At 33.0% G+C, this 20,436-nt stretch overlaps 1 protein-coding gene across 7 annotated transcripts in view; it reads left to right on the top strand.

Annotated features, from left to right (window-relative positions):
- Window positions 1-20,436, top strand: part of LOC135136030 (hemicentin-2-like) — a 587,972-nt gene that overhangs the window by 348,623 nt on the left and 218,913 nt on the right. For all 7 annotated transcript variants that reach the window (XM_064065161.1, XM_064065158.1, XM_064065160.1 and 4 more), the window contains exons 4-5: window positions 1,475-1,588; window positions 19,607-19,810. In XM_064065161.1, coding sequence (XP_063921231.1) covers window positions 1,475-1,588; window positions 19,607-19,810 — 318 coding nt within the window. The remainder of the gene's footprint in view (window positions 1-1,474; window positions 1,589-19,606; window positions 19,811-20,436) is intronic.

The raw sequence follows: 20,436 nt of genomic DNA, 5'->3' as shown, positions 1-20,436 counted from the left end.
CATTTCGCACGTTTCGGGATGAAAAATTCTTATTTGAGGTTGAGTTTCATCATTTTTTCAGACGGATTATATTACTCATGACATTGAATAAAATTCTTAAATCCGAGAATTTTCCAAAGTAAAATTTTATTAATGTTCAAAGCATGGTTGTGCGGCATATAGATACCTTCTCTGTAATGTAGGTGCCCTTACAATAACAAGGAGTGTAACATTTACGTAAATATAATATAATATAAATTAATGTAACAATAGTTCAAACATTGCTGATTTAAATCTGAAACAATAACGACAAATTGTTTGTTTAATTTTACTGTCCTTGCAAAATTGATTTACTGAGTTCATTTTTTACAATAGGGTTTTAAACTTTTTAAGCTGAGCCAAAAAAATCTAAATGGATTGTGTAACTACAAATTGTATAAATGAACTGTTTGAGAGCTTCAAAAGTTAGCATGTCTACTTGCAACCTTAAAATTCTCCAAGAAAGTTTAGTTTTTACTCATCTCTTCAATAAACTACAGTATTTTAAATTTCTTGCTGACATTTAACCGATAACAGGATCTGTGAAAGTTGATCTGAAAATTTTTAACAACCGTTTTGTTCAAGGTGGCGTTTGTCAGAGCTTAATTATATCGTCTGCTATTTATTTTTTTATGTAAGTGTTAAATATATAGGTTGTTCTTATATTTGGTGCTTTTGGAGGTTTCTTTGAGGGACATAAGTGGGTAGCATCAATATACACTGAATTAGGAGAATATTGCCAACAGAGAAATATATTCCTTACCATTCTATTAGTCTTACGATTTGCAAAATAATGTTGAGATTGCAATAATTCACCATCTGTCATAAGGCGGTCATTTCGAAAGATTAAGTGTTGGGTCAGAAACAGATGTAATCTCAACCGGAAACTCGAATTTACCGGTCGAAATTAGTTAGTTAACGAGCGGACAAAGCGAATTCTCACTTCTTGCATCTATTACGTCCGACGGACTAAAACGAATATTTGCGCTGACTTTAATTGTCATCCATAAATTCCGGTAGGCTCCCTGGTATGCAAACAAGAAAATGAGGGAACAGTAAGTAAATGAATGATGACATATGCAGGAATTTGGATGATGCTGCGATGACAGGGTCCCTTGTATTTGTACCTTACTTGCCTTAAGTAAAAGCCGTAGAATAATAGCCATTAAGTGCTAGCAGGACGTCATGGTTTCAAAATCGGTAGACTTATAAAGAGTATCTTCAGTAAATTTAGTAATAAAACTGTAAATAGAGTTAGGCTTTTTCGATCTTTATAGGAATTTTATTCTCCGAGAATTTAATGAAATAATTATTAGCCACTTGTTGGAATAAATAACACACTTACAATTTAGTTGAAGTGTTTTGCATCAGCGCCTAATCGTAATTAGTTATAACCGTGACAGCTTCTTCAGAAATGTGAGAGTACTTTTTAATTAAGATGCTGCCTTTGTTACAGTTCCACCTGAACAACTGAGTGTTCTTGATGAAACAGGCGTTCATATCAGCAACTACGTTCTAGGACCATACAATGAAGGTTCTGCAATCAATATTACATGCGTTGCCACTGGAGGTGAGTTAATTTAATACTCTAGCTGCTTTGAGTTTTGCCGCAAAACGTTTATAGAACTACATCACTCCGTTTCCGTGTACACAAATGAAAAACGTACTTACTTTATAATATAACATATACTATAAAGTTAAAGATAAGCTTCTGCAAATAAAATAATAATTAACGTGAAACGTAGCGCACACCAAAAGTTTCCATACTACGTAGTACTAAGCTTCTGAAACTTTATGTGTAGGAGTAACTCTTAATTAAGTACATCATGTAAGTTGATAAAAGAAATATCTTGGATTGTGAAGGACTAAATTTGTACATGTAACTAACTAAATATTTAGAATAATTATGTTTCTTCTTAATTAATAGTAGCAACCCATAAGATATTGTAAGAAATTTCGCTTTCTTCTCTAAGGATTTTTATTACTGATTCATTGCCAAAATCCTTCAACATTGTTGAATACGTACAAAAATACAGTGTCGTCATAAAATATTGTAGTCAAGGAAGACCATGGTTTTGTTGACATTGTATGCCGCTTTTCACAGTTTTGTGGAAACGATTACACTAATATTGGAATTTTAGTTTTTAACGCTACATTAGTGGCTGCACTGTTTCGGCGCCAACGCTTCATCAGATTCTGTCGGATGTCAATAATTTTTTCGTTTTTACTGATTAGTGGTGCATTTTTCCACACGTTGTGCATTAATTGACTTGTCTTGTTGTTTTCATTTGTTCGAACTATAACTGTCTCAAAAAACAATTTTTATCAAAACTTCGGATCATTGTGGAATAATCTCAGGTAATGAACACAGAGGAATGACTATGGTCAGTGTTACAAATAACTTTTTTAGGTTAGGGTGGGTTATTTTTTGGAGCAAAACACGTTCATCATCATGTCCTAAGTATTACCGTAATGGGGTGTTAAATGAGGATGGGGACTGGGTGTATTCTGTGGATGCGTGTAAAGACGAGTATCTGGTGAAATATCCTGTTGTTATCGAGGAAGAATCTTTGAAGACGAATTGTGGTCAGATTTAACGACACTGGTAGCGTCTCCAAGGGAAAACCAACGAGGAGACTTCAAGTTAGTGAAGACGTTGTTGAAGATTTAAGGACGAGGATGGAACAAAATCCGAAGAAATCTTTGTCAAAACTCTCTTTACAATCCGCAGTACCATACAGCACGTGCCAGAAACGATAACAGGATTCTCGATTTGTCGTTCTTTTCTGATGACGCCTGGTTTCATCTGTCAGGCTACGTCAACTCACAGAACTTCAGAATTTGGAGTACAGAAAATCCACACGCCTTTGAAGAAATACTATTACACGCAGTGAAGATTGGTGTGTGGTTAGCTGTTTCCAGAAGACGATTCATAGGCCCGATATTTTTTTCAAGAGACAATTAATGCGACGAGATACAGGGAGCAAATTCTGGATGTGCGACCCCTTAATAAGTTTAATCCAGAGTGCGCCCCCCCCCCCCACTTGATTTTTCAATATTTGGATGGATGAAGACAGCCTTTATAAGAATAGAGTCCACACATTGGAGGAAAAAAAATGCTTGGACATGGCAGTTTTCACCTATTGTAGGGACAAAGATCAAGGCTTCCAGTTGTGTTTTTTCAAAAGAAAAGCACCGCTTACAAACCATGTCTCCCAATGTTTTGACGACTCCTTACAATTTACAAACTGAACTTTCGCGGAATCAACTTTAGCAAAATTATTTAATGCAAAAATTTATCATTACCATTTTAAAACAGTGGTACTGTTAGCTAATTGTGATAAGACTTGATCTGACAGTGTCCATTACGTTATTTTTCACAATCTTCCAGATGATTTATTCTCTTCAACTCTAATCGACTTTCCAAGGTGTAATTCTTGACAAAGCCCTTAAACGCATTTCTGATAATTTATAATTTTTGAAGGTCAAATGTATTGCAGTAGTGTTTACAAATGCTCGATAACACTGCAACGAAATTAAACCGCAAACCTGGCATTTCAATTTTCAACACATTTGACAGATTTGTTTTGACGTTCGTGACATTTCAACTGAGTTCAAATCATTTTGATGAGTAGCGGCACGAGAAAAATTTCACTTCTTCTTCACAGGTGAGTTGACTACAGTATTTTATGAGCCGTGAGGAATGAATTGACTGCTCACAGATACTCATTCAATTAGTATCCATGGTGCTTTACTTTATCGTATGTCGCGTATGACACTCATACATACATACAAAAACAAATTGGAAAAATTGAGCCTTTACTACATATTAAAATGAAGTGTTAAATTTGGCAGTTTCCTTTTTTTCGTGACACTGAAGGTCCTCAACTTATTTCAACAACTAACTTTTGAGTGGTGTTTCGAATGGACTGTTTAAATAATAATAACAATAATAGATATATAATCCAAGCAACTACATGATGATGATTAAAAATAATGACAAAAATGAAACTAATTCTTTACATTAAACACATCATACTCATCAAAATATTGTTTATTTTTTTTTTACCATAATCTTGAAACAGATCAGCGGCATATTAAATTTCATTATAAAACCTAATGTAAAGAAAACTCAACATTTACAATTTTTTTAGTAGATGGCATTAACGTAATATAGACGGTGAGAGATTGGGATTTTTTGACAGTTGACATGTAATTTGGCAGCAACCTAACACTACAAAATGCGCCGAAATTCCTACACTATCGCTGTCTCTGTTACAAATGTAAAACTACTGAAATTCCATTACTGCTGTTGCTTTTTTTTCTTAATATGTGTAGTCATGTTTTCACAACAAGACACTTAAAACATGTTTAAAATGGTAAATTTTTGCAATGGATTAGGCAATTGTGGGTATTGCAAAATCAATATTTCTTTATACAAATTTTCCATTTTAAACATGTTTTAAGTTTCATGTTGTGAAAATAAGTCCACACATATTGAAACAAAAAGGCAAAATGTAAGCCCGTCCATCCGCTCTATCTCAATTCTGATGATACAAGAAATTAAAAACACGTTTTTAAGTATCGTATTGTTCAAAGAATACTACGTACATTAAGAAAAAAATGCAAAATATAAAGGCCGCCCACCCACCCCATCTCAATTGTGATGATTTTTTTTTCTTAGAAACTTAAAACAGGTTTAAAATGGTAATTCTTTGTAAGAAAGTACGGATTTTGCAATTAGGCTGCACCACCTCTAGGTCTTTCCAACGAATGAAAACTTCACTACTATTTAAATCAGGGCGGGTATGGCTGGGACTTAATCTTTGGGTTCAATTTTTTCTTAATGTATGTACATAGTGTTCCTTGAATAACACGATGCTCAAAAACATTATTTACATGGTAATTTCTTTTAGAAGGTAATAAGGGTTTTGTAATTAAATTTCGCTCCTTTGGCTCTCGACAATTAAAAAAAAATCATCACAATTGAGATAGGGCTGGTGGGCGGGGCTTATATTTTGTCTTTTTTCTTAATATTATAATAATAATAATAATATAATTTATTTGTGTTAGGAATACATAGTATTTTACACACGTCAAAATGATAACAAATACATCAAATGAAATCATCAAAATTATTATTCAAAAATTCTTCAGTCGAGTAAAAAGATTTCGAAATGCAATACTCTTTTAATTTGTGCACTAAGATTTTTGCATCCAGTTGTTTAATTCTGTATGGAAGAACATTAAAAAACTTGATGCCGTAGTAATTATTTCCGTGTCTTGATCTGTCTAACCTTAAAATATTGTGACTAATCTCACAACTTCTTGTAGAGTAACAGTGATAAGAACTGAGCGTGTGATACTGAGCTTTATTTTTCGTGATATACTCTACACATTTACAAACATATAAACAAGGAAATGTTAAAATCTCTAATCGGATAAAATGTGGTTTACAGTCATCTCTATAATTGATGTTTGCGATAATTCTTAAGATTCTGCGTTGCAACTTAAATAATCGTACTGTTTGAGGAGCATGTCCCCACACAATGCTGCAGTATGCAAGATGCGATTCTATCAAAGCATAATAAGCGGTTTTAAGGGTACTTTCTGTCACATTATTCGCTAAATTTCTAAATAAATACGTATTCCTGCATAATTGTTCAGCTATGTTATTAATATGGTTATGCCAATTAAGAGTGGTATCAACATAAATTCCCAAGAATTTCGTTGTTTCAGAAAAACCATTAATACTATTATTATTAAACAATTTTAGAGTAAAAATTATTTTCACTAGTTTGCTTTTATTTGAATGCAATTTATTGGCTAATAGCCAACTTTCGATTTCACAATGATATTTATTCGTATGTAAATTATTTGTGGTAGCAATTGAATAGCCAACCGTTATATCATCAGCATATAAGACCATATCTGCCTGCGGTACAAGAGAAGGTAGATCATTTATATAGATCAGAAACAGAAGTGGTCCCAAAATTGAGCCTTGCAGCACACCATGAAGAATCATGCGCTCATCAGATAATGTATTATTTATTAGGACTTTCTGAGTACGATTATTTAAGTAAGATTTTATCATTAATATACTATTTGTACTGAATTGATAATACTTTAGTTTTTTTAAGAGAATTTCATAAGAAATGGTATCAAACGCCTTGCTCATGTCAATAAATAGGGCCTTGTAATAGTTACAATTTTCGAAAGAATCAGTAATCTTATTAATAAATGCGAGAATAGCATCCTCAGCGGATCTTCCCTTCTTAAATCCAAATTGTTTATTAGTTAATAGCTTATGAGATTCTAAAAATTCTAACATTTGCAAAAATAAAAGTCTTTCAAAAATTTTTGACATAATGGGTAGCAATGCAATTGGTCGAAAGCTATTGTTATCAAAACAGTCACCTTTTTTATATATTGGTATAACAATTGAGTTTTTTAGGCATTTAGGAAAAGTATTTGTCTCTAGACAATAATTGAATAAAGTAAGTAAACGGGGATATTAAAATGTCTTTTACAGGTTTGATGATCTCCCCACTTAACCCATAAATATCTTTGCTTTTCGAATTTCTTAACTTATTGAACGAGTCTCTGACATCATTTTGAGTCACTTTATGAAATACGAATTTATTTTCTACAGAACTAGTATCAAATGTATGCATAAAATCTATTGGATCCTGTGAAGTTGAAGGCAGAAATTTTAATAAGTTTTGCGATACATTAATGAAAAAATCATTTAATTCATTAGGGCTCGACCGAGGAACTTTTGGGGAAGGCTGTTTCCGGTATTTATTAACAATAAATAGTCCACATAGCTTTAGGTTTGTTCTGATTTTTTTTAATATAAGTATGTGTCATTATGTGCAATTTTAGCTTTTTTTACAGCTGCATAATACATTGCACTGTACTTGTTTTTCCAATTTTTCAAATCAGAAGTTTTGTATGAGTTATATGCTTCCCTTAAGAAATTAAGACATTCTCTCATTTTATTTAAATCATTTGTATACCACAAATTGTTGTATTTAGCTTTCTTCGAATTATAATTGATATATTTCTCAGGAAAAGCATTAACATAACTGTATAAGATATTATTTAAAACCATAGTACATTTATCAATGGGTTCTATATCAGTGTCAAGAAAATCCCAATCAATCTTAGATAACATATTATAAAATACAATTTTAGCATATTCAGATATAGGTCTCACAATTTTTAAATTATTATCCATAATACAGTCATTACCAATTTTTAAGTTTAATGCAACTCCTACGTAATCAGATAAATTGAGATTTAAAGGATAAACCTGCAATTTATCTTTTGGAATGTTACTGAAGACATCGTCTACAATATTTCTAAATCTAGTACAGAAATTAACACTAGGTATCAGGCCATAACTTACACATAAATCGATTAATGACACTGTATCATTATTATATTCATTAAAATGCACATTGAAATCTCCTCCAAGTATAATATTATAGCTATTATATTTTAATTTATTCAGAAGATCGTTAACAATATGAAGGAATTTCTTAATATCACTTTTAGGTGAACTATAAACAGTAACAATAATTAAATTATATTTGGTCAGCTTAATAGCTGTTAATTCACAATTTTTTTCCAAAGACATGTCTTTTATCCAGGGTAATGCAGTGTACTCCATGCTGTTGTTGATAAACTGCATTACACCTCCATGGGTGTGAACCGATCTCGCGAAGAAAGATGCTGTTTCAAAATCACAAAGGTGCTTATTATCACATTCCAATGACAGAAGCCAATGTTAACTAAAGCACAAACAATCGAAATTAAGTTTACTTAATGCCGCTTCCAATAAGTTTATTTTATTTCTTATACACTGAATGTTCTGAAATAATATTTGAAACGTATTACGGTTCCTTAGCACTGTATTTAAGTATTCGAATCCTTGACTTGCTGATGTTTCACTAAAAAAGATCGGACGTTGAAGTCACGGATACACACTGAGTCTGGCCAGATTTCGGGGTCGAGGATCTTGTCATATAATTCCAAAGGAACACCAATACTAAAAGACGAATTGTTACCTTTGTTTTCAAGTTTATTTATAATCACTTCTTTTTGTATGCCTGCACATCTTAAATGATTCAGTACGTCCTCACTTGTGACTTCTTTACCTTGTAATCTTCGAATGTAGATCCACTTACGTCTGGCGACTCCAGTTAATTTAGAACCTATTGGTACTGATTTTCCAGTACCATAGGATACTTTCGCTTTAGCTTTGTTATTCATATTATTATGTTGCACGTCAGTTTTTTTCTTTTGAGTAAATACTGTCCAGTTGTCTTTTGTTCTCATATCATCACTACTTAGTAAATTGGAGGTTTCATCAAAATGTCGATATTTATCTTTCGTAACATCTTGTATACCATCCATCCTGGATGTGGTTGGTTGACCCATATTTTTTGCTGCGCCTAAAGATGCTTCTGCAAGTTGCGATTGACTTTTAATTTGAAACTTGGAATGATTTCCTTGGAATAAGTTTTGTTTATTTGTATCGGAAAAAGACGTACGTGTAGGCTCCACAGTTGTTTTTGTTAATATTGACGAAAAAGATTCCTTACTGCCCATTCACAATGGACATAAGACATAAGAACGAGCGCATAACATAATTTACGTTTTTGGTTTGTGTCTGGCTTATGCTTATCTACGTTCACAGTGGACAGAGTGAACTCTGTAAGAATTGTTAAACTGCGCAAACGCAGAACGGAATAACTCCTGGCTAAACATAGAAACGGCTAACCTCAAACTGAGTCAATCAAAATATCTAACCTACAATTTCAACGATATTCGAACTTGACAACTCGCAGTACAGAACAGACTCGCAGTGTGAAGCTTTGATTATAATTTATATAATTTAATCAAAGGTGTGAAGTGCCAAGTGCCAACTGTCATAGGGAATTCAATAGCAGCATTCCCTAGATTTTAACATAATTTTGACATAATTCGTACACAAAGTTGAAACAAGTTCAACTTTGTGTACGCACACAAGGATTACATAAAACGTTCATAAGCATAAGAATTACGTTCGTCCATTGTGAACAGGGGTACACGTTTTCCATCGTTTCAACTTTATGTATTTATGTAAGCTTTATGTACTTGTTATGCCTTATGTCCATTGTGAATGGGCAGTTATCAGCAGATTTTCTTATGTCGGCTAACTGCAATTTCATCTCCTGAATATCACTCCTTAGTGACTTAATTAAATCATTTTGATCTTTAATTGTTATATTCTGTGCCAGTACTTGATCTTGGCATCCTATCAGTGCTGTTTTGATGGACCCTAGAAGTGAGCATATGTTTGCACCAGCAAAGCGGCAGTCATCACAAAACCACATCAACTTGGTTCCTTCTTACAATAATTTCAATTCGGTTTTCTTCAATTTTGAACACTTGATATGTACACTATTATCACATGCACCACTGCATGAAATAAACTCATCTGCTTCTTGTAAAACTAGCTTACAAACGAAGCACACAGAAACTCTGTTTACACCGTCGGCCATCTTGCCGTATCATATATTAGGGATATACCGACTATAGTCGGCTTTGCAAAACCGGTTAAAATTGGTTTAATTGACCGAAAATTAGTGTCAAAGTGTAGATAATCTTCCGCTAGTTACGATTCTGAAATCGCCGTCACGATATCTGGTCTAATAAACACGCAAAGCGAATTCAAAATTTCCAAAAATTTTCCAAAAAAGTGGTTAAAATTGGTTAAGTATTGTATAAACTGCCAATTTAGGGCAGTTATTCTTTATTTTTGTACTGAGTTACTACAAAAAATTAAATGTTAAAATTATCCAAACAAATTTAACACATTTTTTGGAAAACAAAGAAACTTTAGTTATTCCCAACGGGCGGAATTGTGTTTCATACGCTAGATCCAGTGCTGTCACGGCGATAGTTTGATTACAAATATATTTTTCTTTTGGATTATATCAACATAATATAACATTTCAAGTTCACAAATCTGTGGTCCTGTGTTTGAAAAATTAAAAAGGACATCGAGTATTATTTTTTGAAGTAATATAGTAATATAGAAGTAGTTTTTTAACAAGCTGTAAACACTCCTAAGCGACGCACTGGCTACGACCTTGTGGACCAGATCAAAGCGTCCCCGCTACTCGCCGTAAAACACACCTTGCTTCAACTGGGGAATTGTATCCGTAAGATAAATTCCCGCCTACTGGTTATTCCTTTTATTAAAATAAAACAAGTTTTTAAGGTAGTCAGAGAAATAGAAAAAAAAACACACTGTCTGTTGCATTTATAAACCGGTTTTAGCAAAGCGGAACAGTCGGCCGACTATAGTCGGTACATCTCTACTTAATATACATACACATCATGGGCTAGCCAAAGATGCACACGGATCAGATCTCCGCTACAACTTTGTGTAAAAAGTATAGAAAACCCGCAGTTTCACTTACGAAAACTATAAAGTGTATAAAGTGTGAAAGTGTATTCCATATAAGTTGTGCAAAACAGAATAAATCGACGAAATTTATAGATGAAAACGTTTTAATTTGTTGTGAAGGTGATATCAAGGTAGGTCAAGACACTGACACAGAGTTCTGAGAGGCAATCAATGGACAATCACCTAACAATATGATAGATATACGTGTTAAACAAAAGGACTCAGTTATCAATGAGCTACATGACAAGATTAAACTTCTGAATGAAGAAATTACCTTGATGAACAACCTTCAGCAATGTAAAAACGACAACAAGAGCTCACTAAACTATCAGAGTGACGAGGCAAAAAAAACCGCCAAAACAAGGAAAGAAAATGACCGATGTTAATGTAAGCAGGAATGAGCTAAATAAGACAAACCCCAACCTGGAAACACAGATAAAACCCACCGAGCAAGGAGAAAATCTAACACAGGAAAATGTTCAGACTCAGTGGAAAACCATTACCTCAAAGAAAAAACGTACTGACAACAAACCAATCGTTGGAAGCTCTGTCAGCTGTAACATACGAGTAATAAAATCTGCACCCAAAAAAGCTTATCTACACGTCTATAGATTGCATCCAGACACGACGGGAGATCATCTCGAGCAATTTCTGCAACAAAAGCTATCTTATTTTCAATGTGAAAAACTGAAATCCAAATATTCTGAAGAATATTCTTCCTTTAAGGTCACCATCAACTTATCAAGCTACAGGTCAGTCTTGCTTTCCCGGAAAAAGTCGTTAAAATTAATGGTGATCAGATTAAATGGTATGACTAAGAACTAAAATATATGAGACAGCATTTACGTTCTCTATGTGATGTGCATAATCACGTAAAGACTGAGAAATCCAGAAAAGCAAGAAGTGAATATCGACAATTATAGCGATATAAATTTCAACACTCTAAACTAAAATACAATAAAAAATGTATTGAATCTGTCAGTAATAAAACAAAAGCAATGTGGCGAATTATAAATCAATCACGAAAAAATGGAGCCCATGATAAAGAGGCTAACAGCAGCATATCAAGTGACACTTTTAATAACTTTTTTACAAATGTGGCGGCTCAGCTACTGGCTACAACCAATGGTCTTGCGGGTAATGCTAATATTCAATCCTCTAAAAATTCCAATATGCTACTTGCAAATAACACATTCAATGTTTGTGATTTTAAATTCTTGGAGGTATCGTATATACATGTGAGAGAGGTCATAATGAAACTTAAAAATACTAGTTGAAATGACATTTATGGTCTAAATATTAGAATATTAAAAGGTGTCGTAGACTTAATAACTTCACCCTTAACAAAACTTATAAACCTATGTACAAAAAATTCGATCTTTCCTGAGTGCCTAAAAGTTGCAATTGGTTATTCCAGTCCATAAAAAAGCGACAAGAACGATCCATCTAATTATAGGCCAAACGTAATTCTTCCTATATTCTCCAAAATTTACGAAAAAATTCTGTATAGTGAATTAAGTAACCACTTTGAAGCAAACAGTTTTTTTTCACATCTCAGTTTGGATTTAGGAAAAATAAATCGACCATTGACGCAGTCCATAACTTAGTTCAGGTTATAACGTCGTATTTTGAAGAAGGAGCGGCGGGAGTCACATCATTCCTAGATCTGTCTAAGGCGTTTGACTGCGTCTGTCCCAAACTTTTGCTAATCAAACTAAATTGCTACAATATGCACTTATCTACTAGTCGTCTGCTAATAAAATCTTATCTGGAAAATAGAATGCAAGTTGTGAAATTTAAAGACGACACTTCGCAACATCTTCCGATCGATAAAGGAGTACCCCAAGGTACCATAATTGGACCTTTCCTTTTCCTAATATTTATCAACGACTTACCGTTATCTTTAACGTCCAATTGCATCTTATATGCAGACGACACAACTTTAATAAATAGATTAGCCGACGGGAAATCTGTAGTGAACTAAAGGAACAGGCGCAGTCGGAAGCCTTCAATTGGTTTGAAGAAAACAAACTCCAGGTGAATGTAAAATAAACTGTAAATATATTGTTTAGCCTACGAAAATGCGAAACACCATCAAACTTTCATGAATCCGTGAAATTCTTAGGCCTCGATATAGACTCCAAACTAAGTTGGAATACTCAGAAAGATATGCAAGAACATATTTCTGTTAAGAAATCTTAAAGATCATATTCCAGTTGAGTCAATAAGCACTGCTTACTTTGCATTGTGTCAGTCACACATGACCTATGGTCAATTAATCTGGGGCCATGCTACTGTTCGGAACCGTATTTTTGGCCTTCAACGTAGATCCGTCCGTGTAATTGCTGGTTTAAACTATAGGGAGGAATGCAAACCTTACTTTATTACACTAAAAATACTCACATTACCCTCTTTATACATTTATGTGTGTTTAGTTTATGTTTTGTGTCATAAAAATGATTATTTAGTACATAATGAGATACATGCTTATAACACACGTCATAATGACAACTTATGTATGAGGAAATTGAGATTGAAAAAATCTGAAAATGCCTCAGAATATTATGGAATAATATTATGGAATAATATTCTACAATAAATTACCTAAGTATTTTAAAAGTTTAGATATCCATGTTTTCAAGAATAAGTTAAAGGCTCTATTTTTATCTAAAGCCTACTACACATCTGACGAATTTCTATCTGATGTCCTGTAATCGATTATAATCTTTTAATATGACGTGTACAAAATTGTAATACATATTTCTATGTACGAATAAATTTATTTTATTTTATTTTAATATACGTAGTCGTCTTTTCAGAACACGAAACTTAAAACATTCATACAACAAACATAAAATTCTTGTAGACAAATATGGCTCTTGCCCCTCGAACTGACAACGAATGAAAAATTCATCACGATTTAGAATTGGGATCGGGGCGGATAATCTTTGGCTTTATTTTTTTCTTAATATACGCAGTATTCTTTGAATAACACGTTACTCAAAAACATGACGAATAAAAAAATCATACAATTGAGATAGGGCGGGTGAGCAGAGCTACATTTTCCTTTTTTTTTTTTCTTAATATGTGTAGACTTATTTCGACAACAAGAAAAAAGTAATCCTCCACTTTTTTTCTACAACCCGTTTAAATACGGCAAAAGTTGACTATCAAAGTTAGCATCAACGGCAACTTGGTAGTGGTTCTAGGAGATATTTCAAATAATTTTCCGGAGAATACAAAGGTGTAATGATAATAGACATCGTTTTCTGTTATTAAGTAAGAGACATTTTTGTAGCAAAAAACATCAACTCGATGAAATTTATTTTCGGATCGTAAAGTTATAGCTCCTAAACGAAACTCACTACAAATTCTCGAGTAACGTGAAAGTTATTTTTCATAGCGCTTGAGATTAGATTTATTTTGAAATTTCAAATTTCGCGCGGATGGTACAGTTTACTTCGCGTAGATTTTTAGTGATTTTTACTAACTCAATCTCTCACCGTACGTAGTGTAGCAGAACATAATAGTTTTTGATGGTGTACTCTATTCATTCAAAATAAAGTTGTTGTATGAAATATAACATTTGGAAGCAGATGACATACGCTACTAATTAATGAGTCTCCGAAGTTAAAAATTTACAAAAAATTTCCCTTGACTTTCCTTTTTTAATACCTGCACCTTTCAATAATTGCGAATTTGAAATTTAGATAATAATAATAATAATAATAGTTTATTTACGGAATATACCATTACAAATCATAACAATAGTTACACTTTACATATTTAAATCATTCTTCAGCTCCCTCTTAAAAACATTAATTGACACACCACAAAAGTTCAGATCATTATACTCCATCGCCAGTTTAGCCATGCGGCATAACGGAGATTTTTGAGCATATAGTGTGCGATGGAAAGGCACTTGGAGCAAATGAAAACCTCTTGTGGCGCGATTAGGTACATGTAAAGAAAACATATTAAGAATGTCAGAACAATTTACACGGTTATTTAACACATTAAAAACAAAGCACAAATCAAAGTAATGGCGACGACTTATTAAGAAACTAAGCCCGAAATATTTAACTATGAGTTCGTAATTATTCTTATCAAATATAACATTTAGTTTAAAACATAAAAATTTAATGAACTTTCTTTGAATTTTTTCAAGTCTAGATATATAGAGCTGATAGTAAGGTGACCAAATTATACAGCAGTACTCTAATAATGAGCGAACATATGAATTATATAAAATGCAAAAGACACGAAGGCTAGTAAACTCCTGACATTGTCTTAGAACAAATCCCAAGGTTTTATTAATTTTATTGACAATTTTATCAACATGTAGAGTAAAGGCTAATTTTGGATCCAACATTACACCCAAGTCACAAAAATATGCTACTTGTTCTACAACTACATCCGAAATATTATAGTTGAATTCAGGTACTTTAACAATTTTTTTAGAGAATCTCATAGATTTACATTTGTGTATGTTAAGCTTAAGACTATTATCTGAACACCACATTTTAAACTTATCTAGGTCATTTTGAAGTAAAATACAATCAAAGGGAGAATTGATAGCTCGAAACAATTTCAAGTCATCAGCGTATAATAGAAAAAGACTGTTTTGAAATACATATTTTACATCGTTGACATATAATAAGAACAGAATAGGTCCCAAGTGGGAACCTTGCGGAACACCAGAACATGCATCAATTGATTTAGATAATATGCCATTAAATTCAACGTGCGACTTACGATTTGTTAAGTAGCATTCTATCCAGCCAAGCAAAGGATCAAATATCCCAAAATGTTTTAATTTATTCAGCAAATGTTTAATGTTGACTGAATCGAATGCTTTGCTAATATCAGTAAAAATACAATCAACTTCCGATCCCAGTTCATTCATATTAGTAACAAATTCCGTGAAAAGAAATAAATTGGTGGTAGTTGATCTCCCACTGAAAAAACCATGTTGCTCAGTAATAATAGTTTCTTTCACACTAGCAAATAAAATATCTGCAACAATTGCATCAAAGATCTTAGGAATAAATGGTAATTTAGAGACACCGCGATAATTACTAATAATATTTCTTGAGCCACTTTTAAATATTGGCAAGATAAAGGACTTTTTCCAAAAATCTGGAAATACAGATAAAGACAATGATTTATTGAACATTATTTGAAGTGGATTAATCAGAGAAAGCAGACATTTTTTAACAAAGATCGCAGGAACACCATCTGGTCCTGGGTGACTAGGGTTATTAAAAGATTGCACTTTTTTCAAGATATCATCGTAGGTGATATGAATAAAATTTAAATCTAAAGCAGTATCACAGTAATAAGTATCTCAGAAATTAACATCGGGATCAGGATGACTAAATACAGATTGAAAATATGATGCAAACAAGTCAGCTATGTCAAATGAAGAATGAGCTTCCACGTCATTATAATACATTGTTTTAGGAAAGCCACTGTTCTGTTTATTGGCTTTTACATAGTTCCAAAACATTTTTGAATTAGATATTATATTATTTTCCACCTTATCAATATATAATTGTCTACAATTGTGAATAGCCTCTTTACATTCGTATCTTAATTGAGCAAATCTTACGTAATCATAATGTGAATTAGATTTTTTATAATCCTTATGAGCTATTTTCTTCTGTATAATTAAAGATTTAGTAGAATTATCTATCCAACTGGGAAATTTATTATTATTTTGACATTTTTTTAACGGAATGAATGTTTCGATTACATAATTGATTATACTATAGAAAGCACTTACACATTGATTAATATCAAAGAAATTGTTTAAGAAATTCCAGTTTACATTTGATAGGTAATTATCAATTAGTTCATAGGGGGCATTTCCAAAATCACGATAAAAACACGGTTCGTTAGATTTCAAAATAAGAGTATTAATATCACAGATGTTTGCAATCACAGCTGGATGGTATTTATCACATTTCAAAAGAGGTAAGCATTCATTGACCAATGTGGTGTGGTTACAAAAAATTAAATCTAGAGTTACAAAGTTAACATTTTGTACGGAATTGTGTTGTGCCAAGCCGGAAAAAGCCATACCATCGCAGATGATACGTTCAGTGTCACAGCTAACATTCGATGGATACAGTCCTTCCGACATGCTTTCTGTAGATGTTGCATTCCACTTAATATCAGGCAAATTGTAATCACCTACTATGCATACAATGTGATTAGGATAGCGTGACACAATACAATTAACCAATTCAATATGATCACTATAAAGTTGACGAGCTGATCCTGGTGGAATGTAGCAAGCACCGAGAATTATATTAGTTTTACCAACTACTAGTTTTATCCAAATTTCTTCCCTATTTGATGTGTTAACATCAAGTTCACTGGAACTGTAATGGGACTGTATGGCAATGAGCACTCCACCCCCTCGAGTCTTGATGCTTGTTTGAGATGATCTGTCTTTCCTAAATACACAGTATCTTTTATCAATAAATTCACTATTAAAAATGCCATCACACAGCCACGTTTCAGAAATTACTATTATTGGGTAACACTCACTGAGGATTGAATGGCACAATTCGTTTAGCTTTGTTCTACGTCCTCAGACATTTTGATAGTAAATCTGTAAACTATCAAGATTCTGTAAACTATCAAGATTTTTGCCCTCACCTGACATTAAGACGTGACCTAATTGTGTGCTTCTGAAGGCTTCCTTACATTTTGAGATGCCTCCCCTTCTTTTTTCTTTAAAAAATAAAATTTCTTAATTATAACACCTTCCGGCCATAACTCTTCTTTGAAAAAATCGTTGTAAATAGTTGGATCAACCGTTACCTTAAAGGAAACACTTTTGGCATTAATTCTTCTAGGCAGTTTGTCCACTAGAAATTCAAAGTTTGGAAATTTAGATCTTAAAAATTCATTAACATCATTTTCCACTGTATTTGGTTGTAAATTGCCAACATAGACAGTACTGAGACGCTTCGCAGCCTTGAGTGACATATTTTGTAAAGTAGCATTCCCTCTAACAATTTTACGTTTATTCCTCCTAGACATTTTTGTTTGCAACCCATCTGCATCAACTAGAACGCTGTTGTTGTAAGATGTTGTGTTTTTGTTATAGATGCTCCCTTGACTCTGTGTTTTTGTCGTTGGCATAATTGGTTCGAGATTAAAATTCGGTGAACCATCATCATTACTAATAATTTTCGGAACTTGTAGATAGTTACTATTTGTTTTGAATTGTATTGAATTAGAATTTGACGGGACATCCGAAATTAAGTTGGTGTTTATAGTTCTTTCAGTCGTTGTTTTTTGGGTTTTAATCGGCTGAGTTCGATGACCTCCGTTGCGAAAAGTTTTACTATCACCGTCTAAAAAAAAGTCAGTCATAAAGCACCAACCTCCTTATCCGATGATTTTATTAAATTCTTCTCTGGCCAGTTATTAAATAATCTTATCATATCGATATTAGTAGACTTCAGATCTGAGAGTTCTTGCTTAAGTTCTTCAATAGTGTTTTGCATCACGTAGAATTCCCGAAAATTTGTTGCTACTTAGAAAGTCAATAATGGCTTGTGACATTGGTTCATCTTCATTTAAAGTTAAGACATCAACTGTATCAACTTGATCATCAACTTGGTGGTGAATACACTGCATTTCATTTTCACTAAGAAAATGAAAACACTTAGATCTTTCATTTTTAGTAAAGACACAACTACGGTGATACGTTACACCACATTTTACACAACGAATGCACGCATTTGTGACAACTTTCTTGCATCTTTCACACTTTCACTGTAATAAAATTGTCGGATCACTGGTAGGTACGTCCGTATCAGACGTCGCCATGTTTATAGAATTTTTATACATAGCAATATATTCGTAACATATAAAAGATCACCTACGAAAAGTTACTAGTGTTTTTGACTAGGGGTATTTCCATGACTATAGTTTAGATATTAATCGATACCTACTAAGATCCATGTCGTGTCATACAGTATAGTGCTTTGAATGACTATACTAAAGATTTGAAAAACTATTTGTTTAAGCTAACAGCCTATAGTTTTTTATATTATTTCTTTGATAAGTTTTAAAAATTGGATAGGTATTTTAGGTTTTCCCTATTTCTGAATAGTCACTGGATTTTAAGATTATATGGAAAATATGACATAATAAATCGTTTAGCCAATGAATATAATCCTTACTAGAGGTGCAATGACGCCATTAGAGTCTGTAGTAAATTTAGCTTCCATTTTTCCAGCATCATTTATCACATTTTGCAACACATTAAATACGTGCAGGGTATCAGAAACACAATTTATATCAACAGTTGTACTTTTTATGGAATTATTTATACTACTTATTTTTGATTAATACCTTGCTGAAAAATGCTACGAAGCTTACAACGATGTCTTGTGGTACAGTTTCTCTATTTTTATGTTAACTGTGATTTTTTTGATTGATTAAATCAATACTAAACCACGTCGGATAGGAAAAATTGTTGTAGCTTCTGAAATTATAATTTAAAGTTTTAAGTCATCTTATTAATATGACCTTCTTCCAGTAAGGAGAAACCTATACAAAGTAATAGTAAGCAATAATAAAATAAAATATTTTTTGCCTTCACAAAAAGACTGAAAATTAAATTTACTTCTCGAATAGTAAAAGTAATTTTGTTTTATTTTATTTTAGAATTTTCATATAGAAATCTACTTTTAATTTTTGTAGTTAATTAAATCATCTACGGTAAATCTCAATCCATTATGGGAATCCGATCCGGTTTTCTTTTTAATTAAATCCGACTCCGAACATATTTTGTAAATGCGTTGCATACAAATCTATCTTACTCATAAAATATTATGTAGAATTATTTTGTGTTAATTTATGATTAGAATTGTGTTTCTTCTTCACTATGTTCTTATTATGTCAGTCATCATTAAAAAGATTTATACTTTAAAAACAAATATAAACTATTCAAACAGTTGTTTCAGCTACTAGTGCTATAGACATTTTAGTTAGAACACGAAGAAGAAGTATGCATGCATTCATTTCCACATTATATTTTATACTGTAAAATTGTATGCTTATTTTTTGACATTGAAATAAAATTTTCTCTTTATGACACAGGTCGTCCTCCGCCCAAAGTAACGTGGTGGCAAGAGAATGCTCTCCTCGACGACTCTTTCGAGTACTTATCGGAGCGTCGAGTCAGAAATATCCTCCACCTGGAAAAGCTTGAAAGGAAGCATCTTCACACCGTATTTACTTGCCAAGCAACCAACAACAATCTAGTGGCTCCCATTTCTAGTTCAGTTACCCTCGATATAAATCGTAAGTCTTTCACAATTCCTCGTTCGCATGTTCCACAACCGAAATCATCTCCGAAGCGGGTTTTCGCAATAATTTCAGTCAAAACGCTTTCGCTGCAGTACAAGTGGTGGAAAGCGGAACTGTTCGACATTAAAAGCGACTTGTTGTATCAAATTACAGATGTCTTAAGGCAGTTCGAACTTTCCGTTTGTGCAGAATAAACAAGGCACAATGCCGAAATTAACATACTGTTTTACTTTAATAAGCTGATGAAGACGCACGACTTACAATTCGAAACCGCTCGCCTTTGCCATGGGAAAATAGGATTACCAAATTGGTGGATGCGCCGGGAAAGTTTATTTTTCTTGCTGCTATTAGTCTTGTATGCCTTCCATTTGGAGAACGAACGTCGAAATAACTGTTTGCGCTCCAAATTATGTTTTGATCTTCGCGGGACTAAAACTGCATCGAACCGTAGGTGCACTGATCCGCACACATTTCAGCGGATTAGTCGCTAGATTGCAAACGGTTATTTCATCAGAAATTAAAATTAAGCCGGGTCTAGTTATTCAGTATTGGGGAGCGGACAGTTACGCAAATGCTGATGCAAATTTATGGCTTTTCGGCCGTAGTTTTATCTACTGCGG

This window comes from Zophobas morio, unplaced genomic scaffold (assembly GCF_036711695.1).
Source record: "Zophobas morio isolate AGI-343-1 ecotype UQ-CSIRO unplaced genomic scaffold, CSIRO_AGI_Zmor_V1 ptg000026l, whole genome shotgun sequence".
NCBI lineage: Eukaryota > Metazoa > Arthropoda > Insecta > Coleoptera > Tenebrionidae > Zophobas > Zophobas morio.
This window is presented reverse-complemented; position numbering and strand designations above follow the sequence as displayed.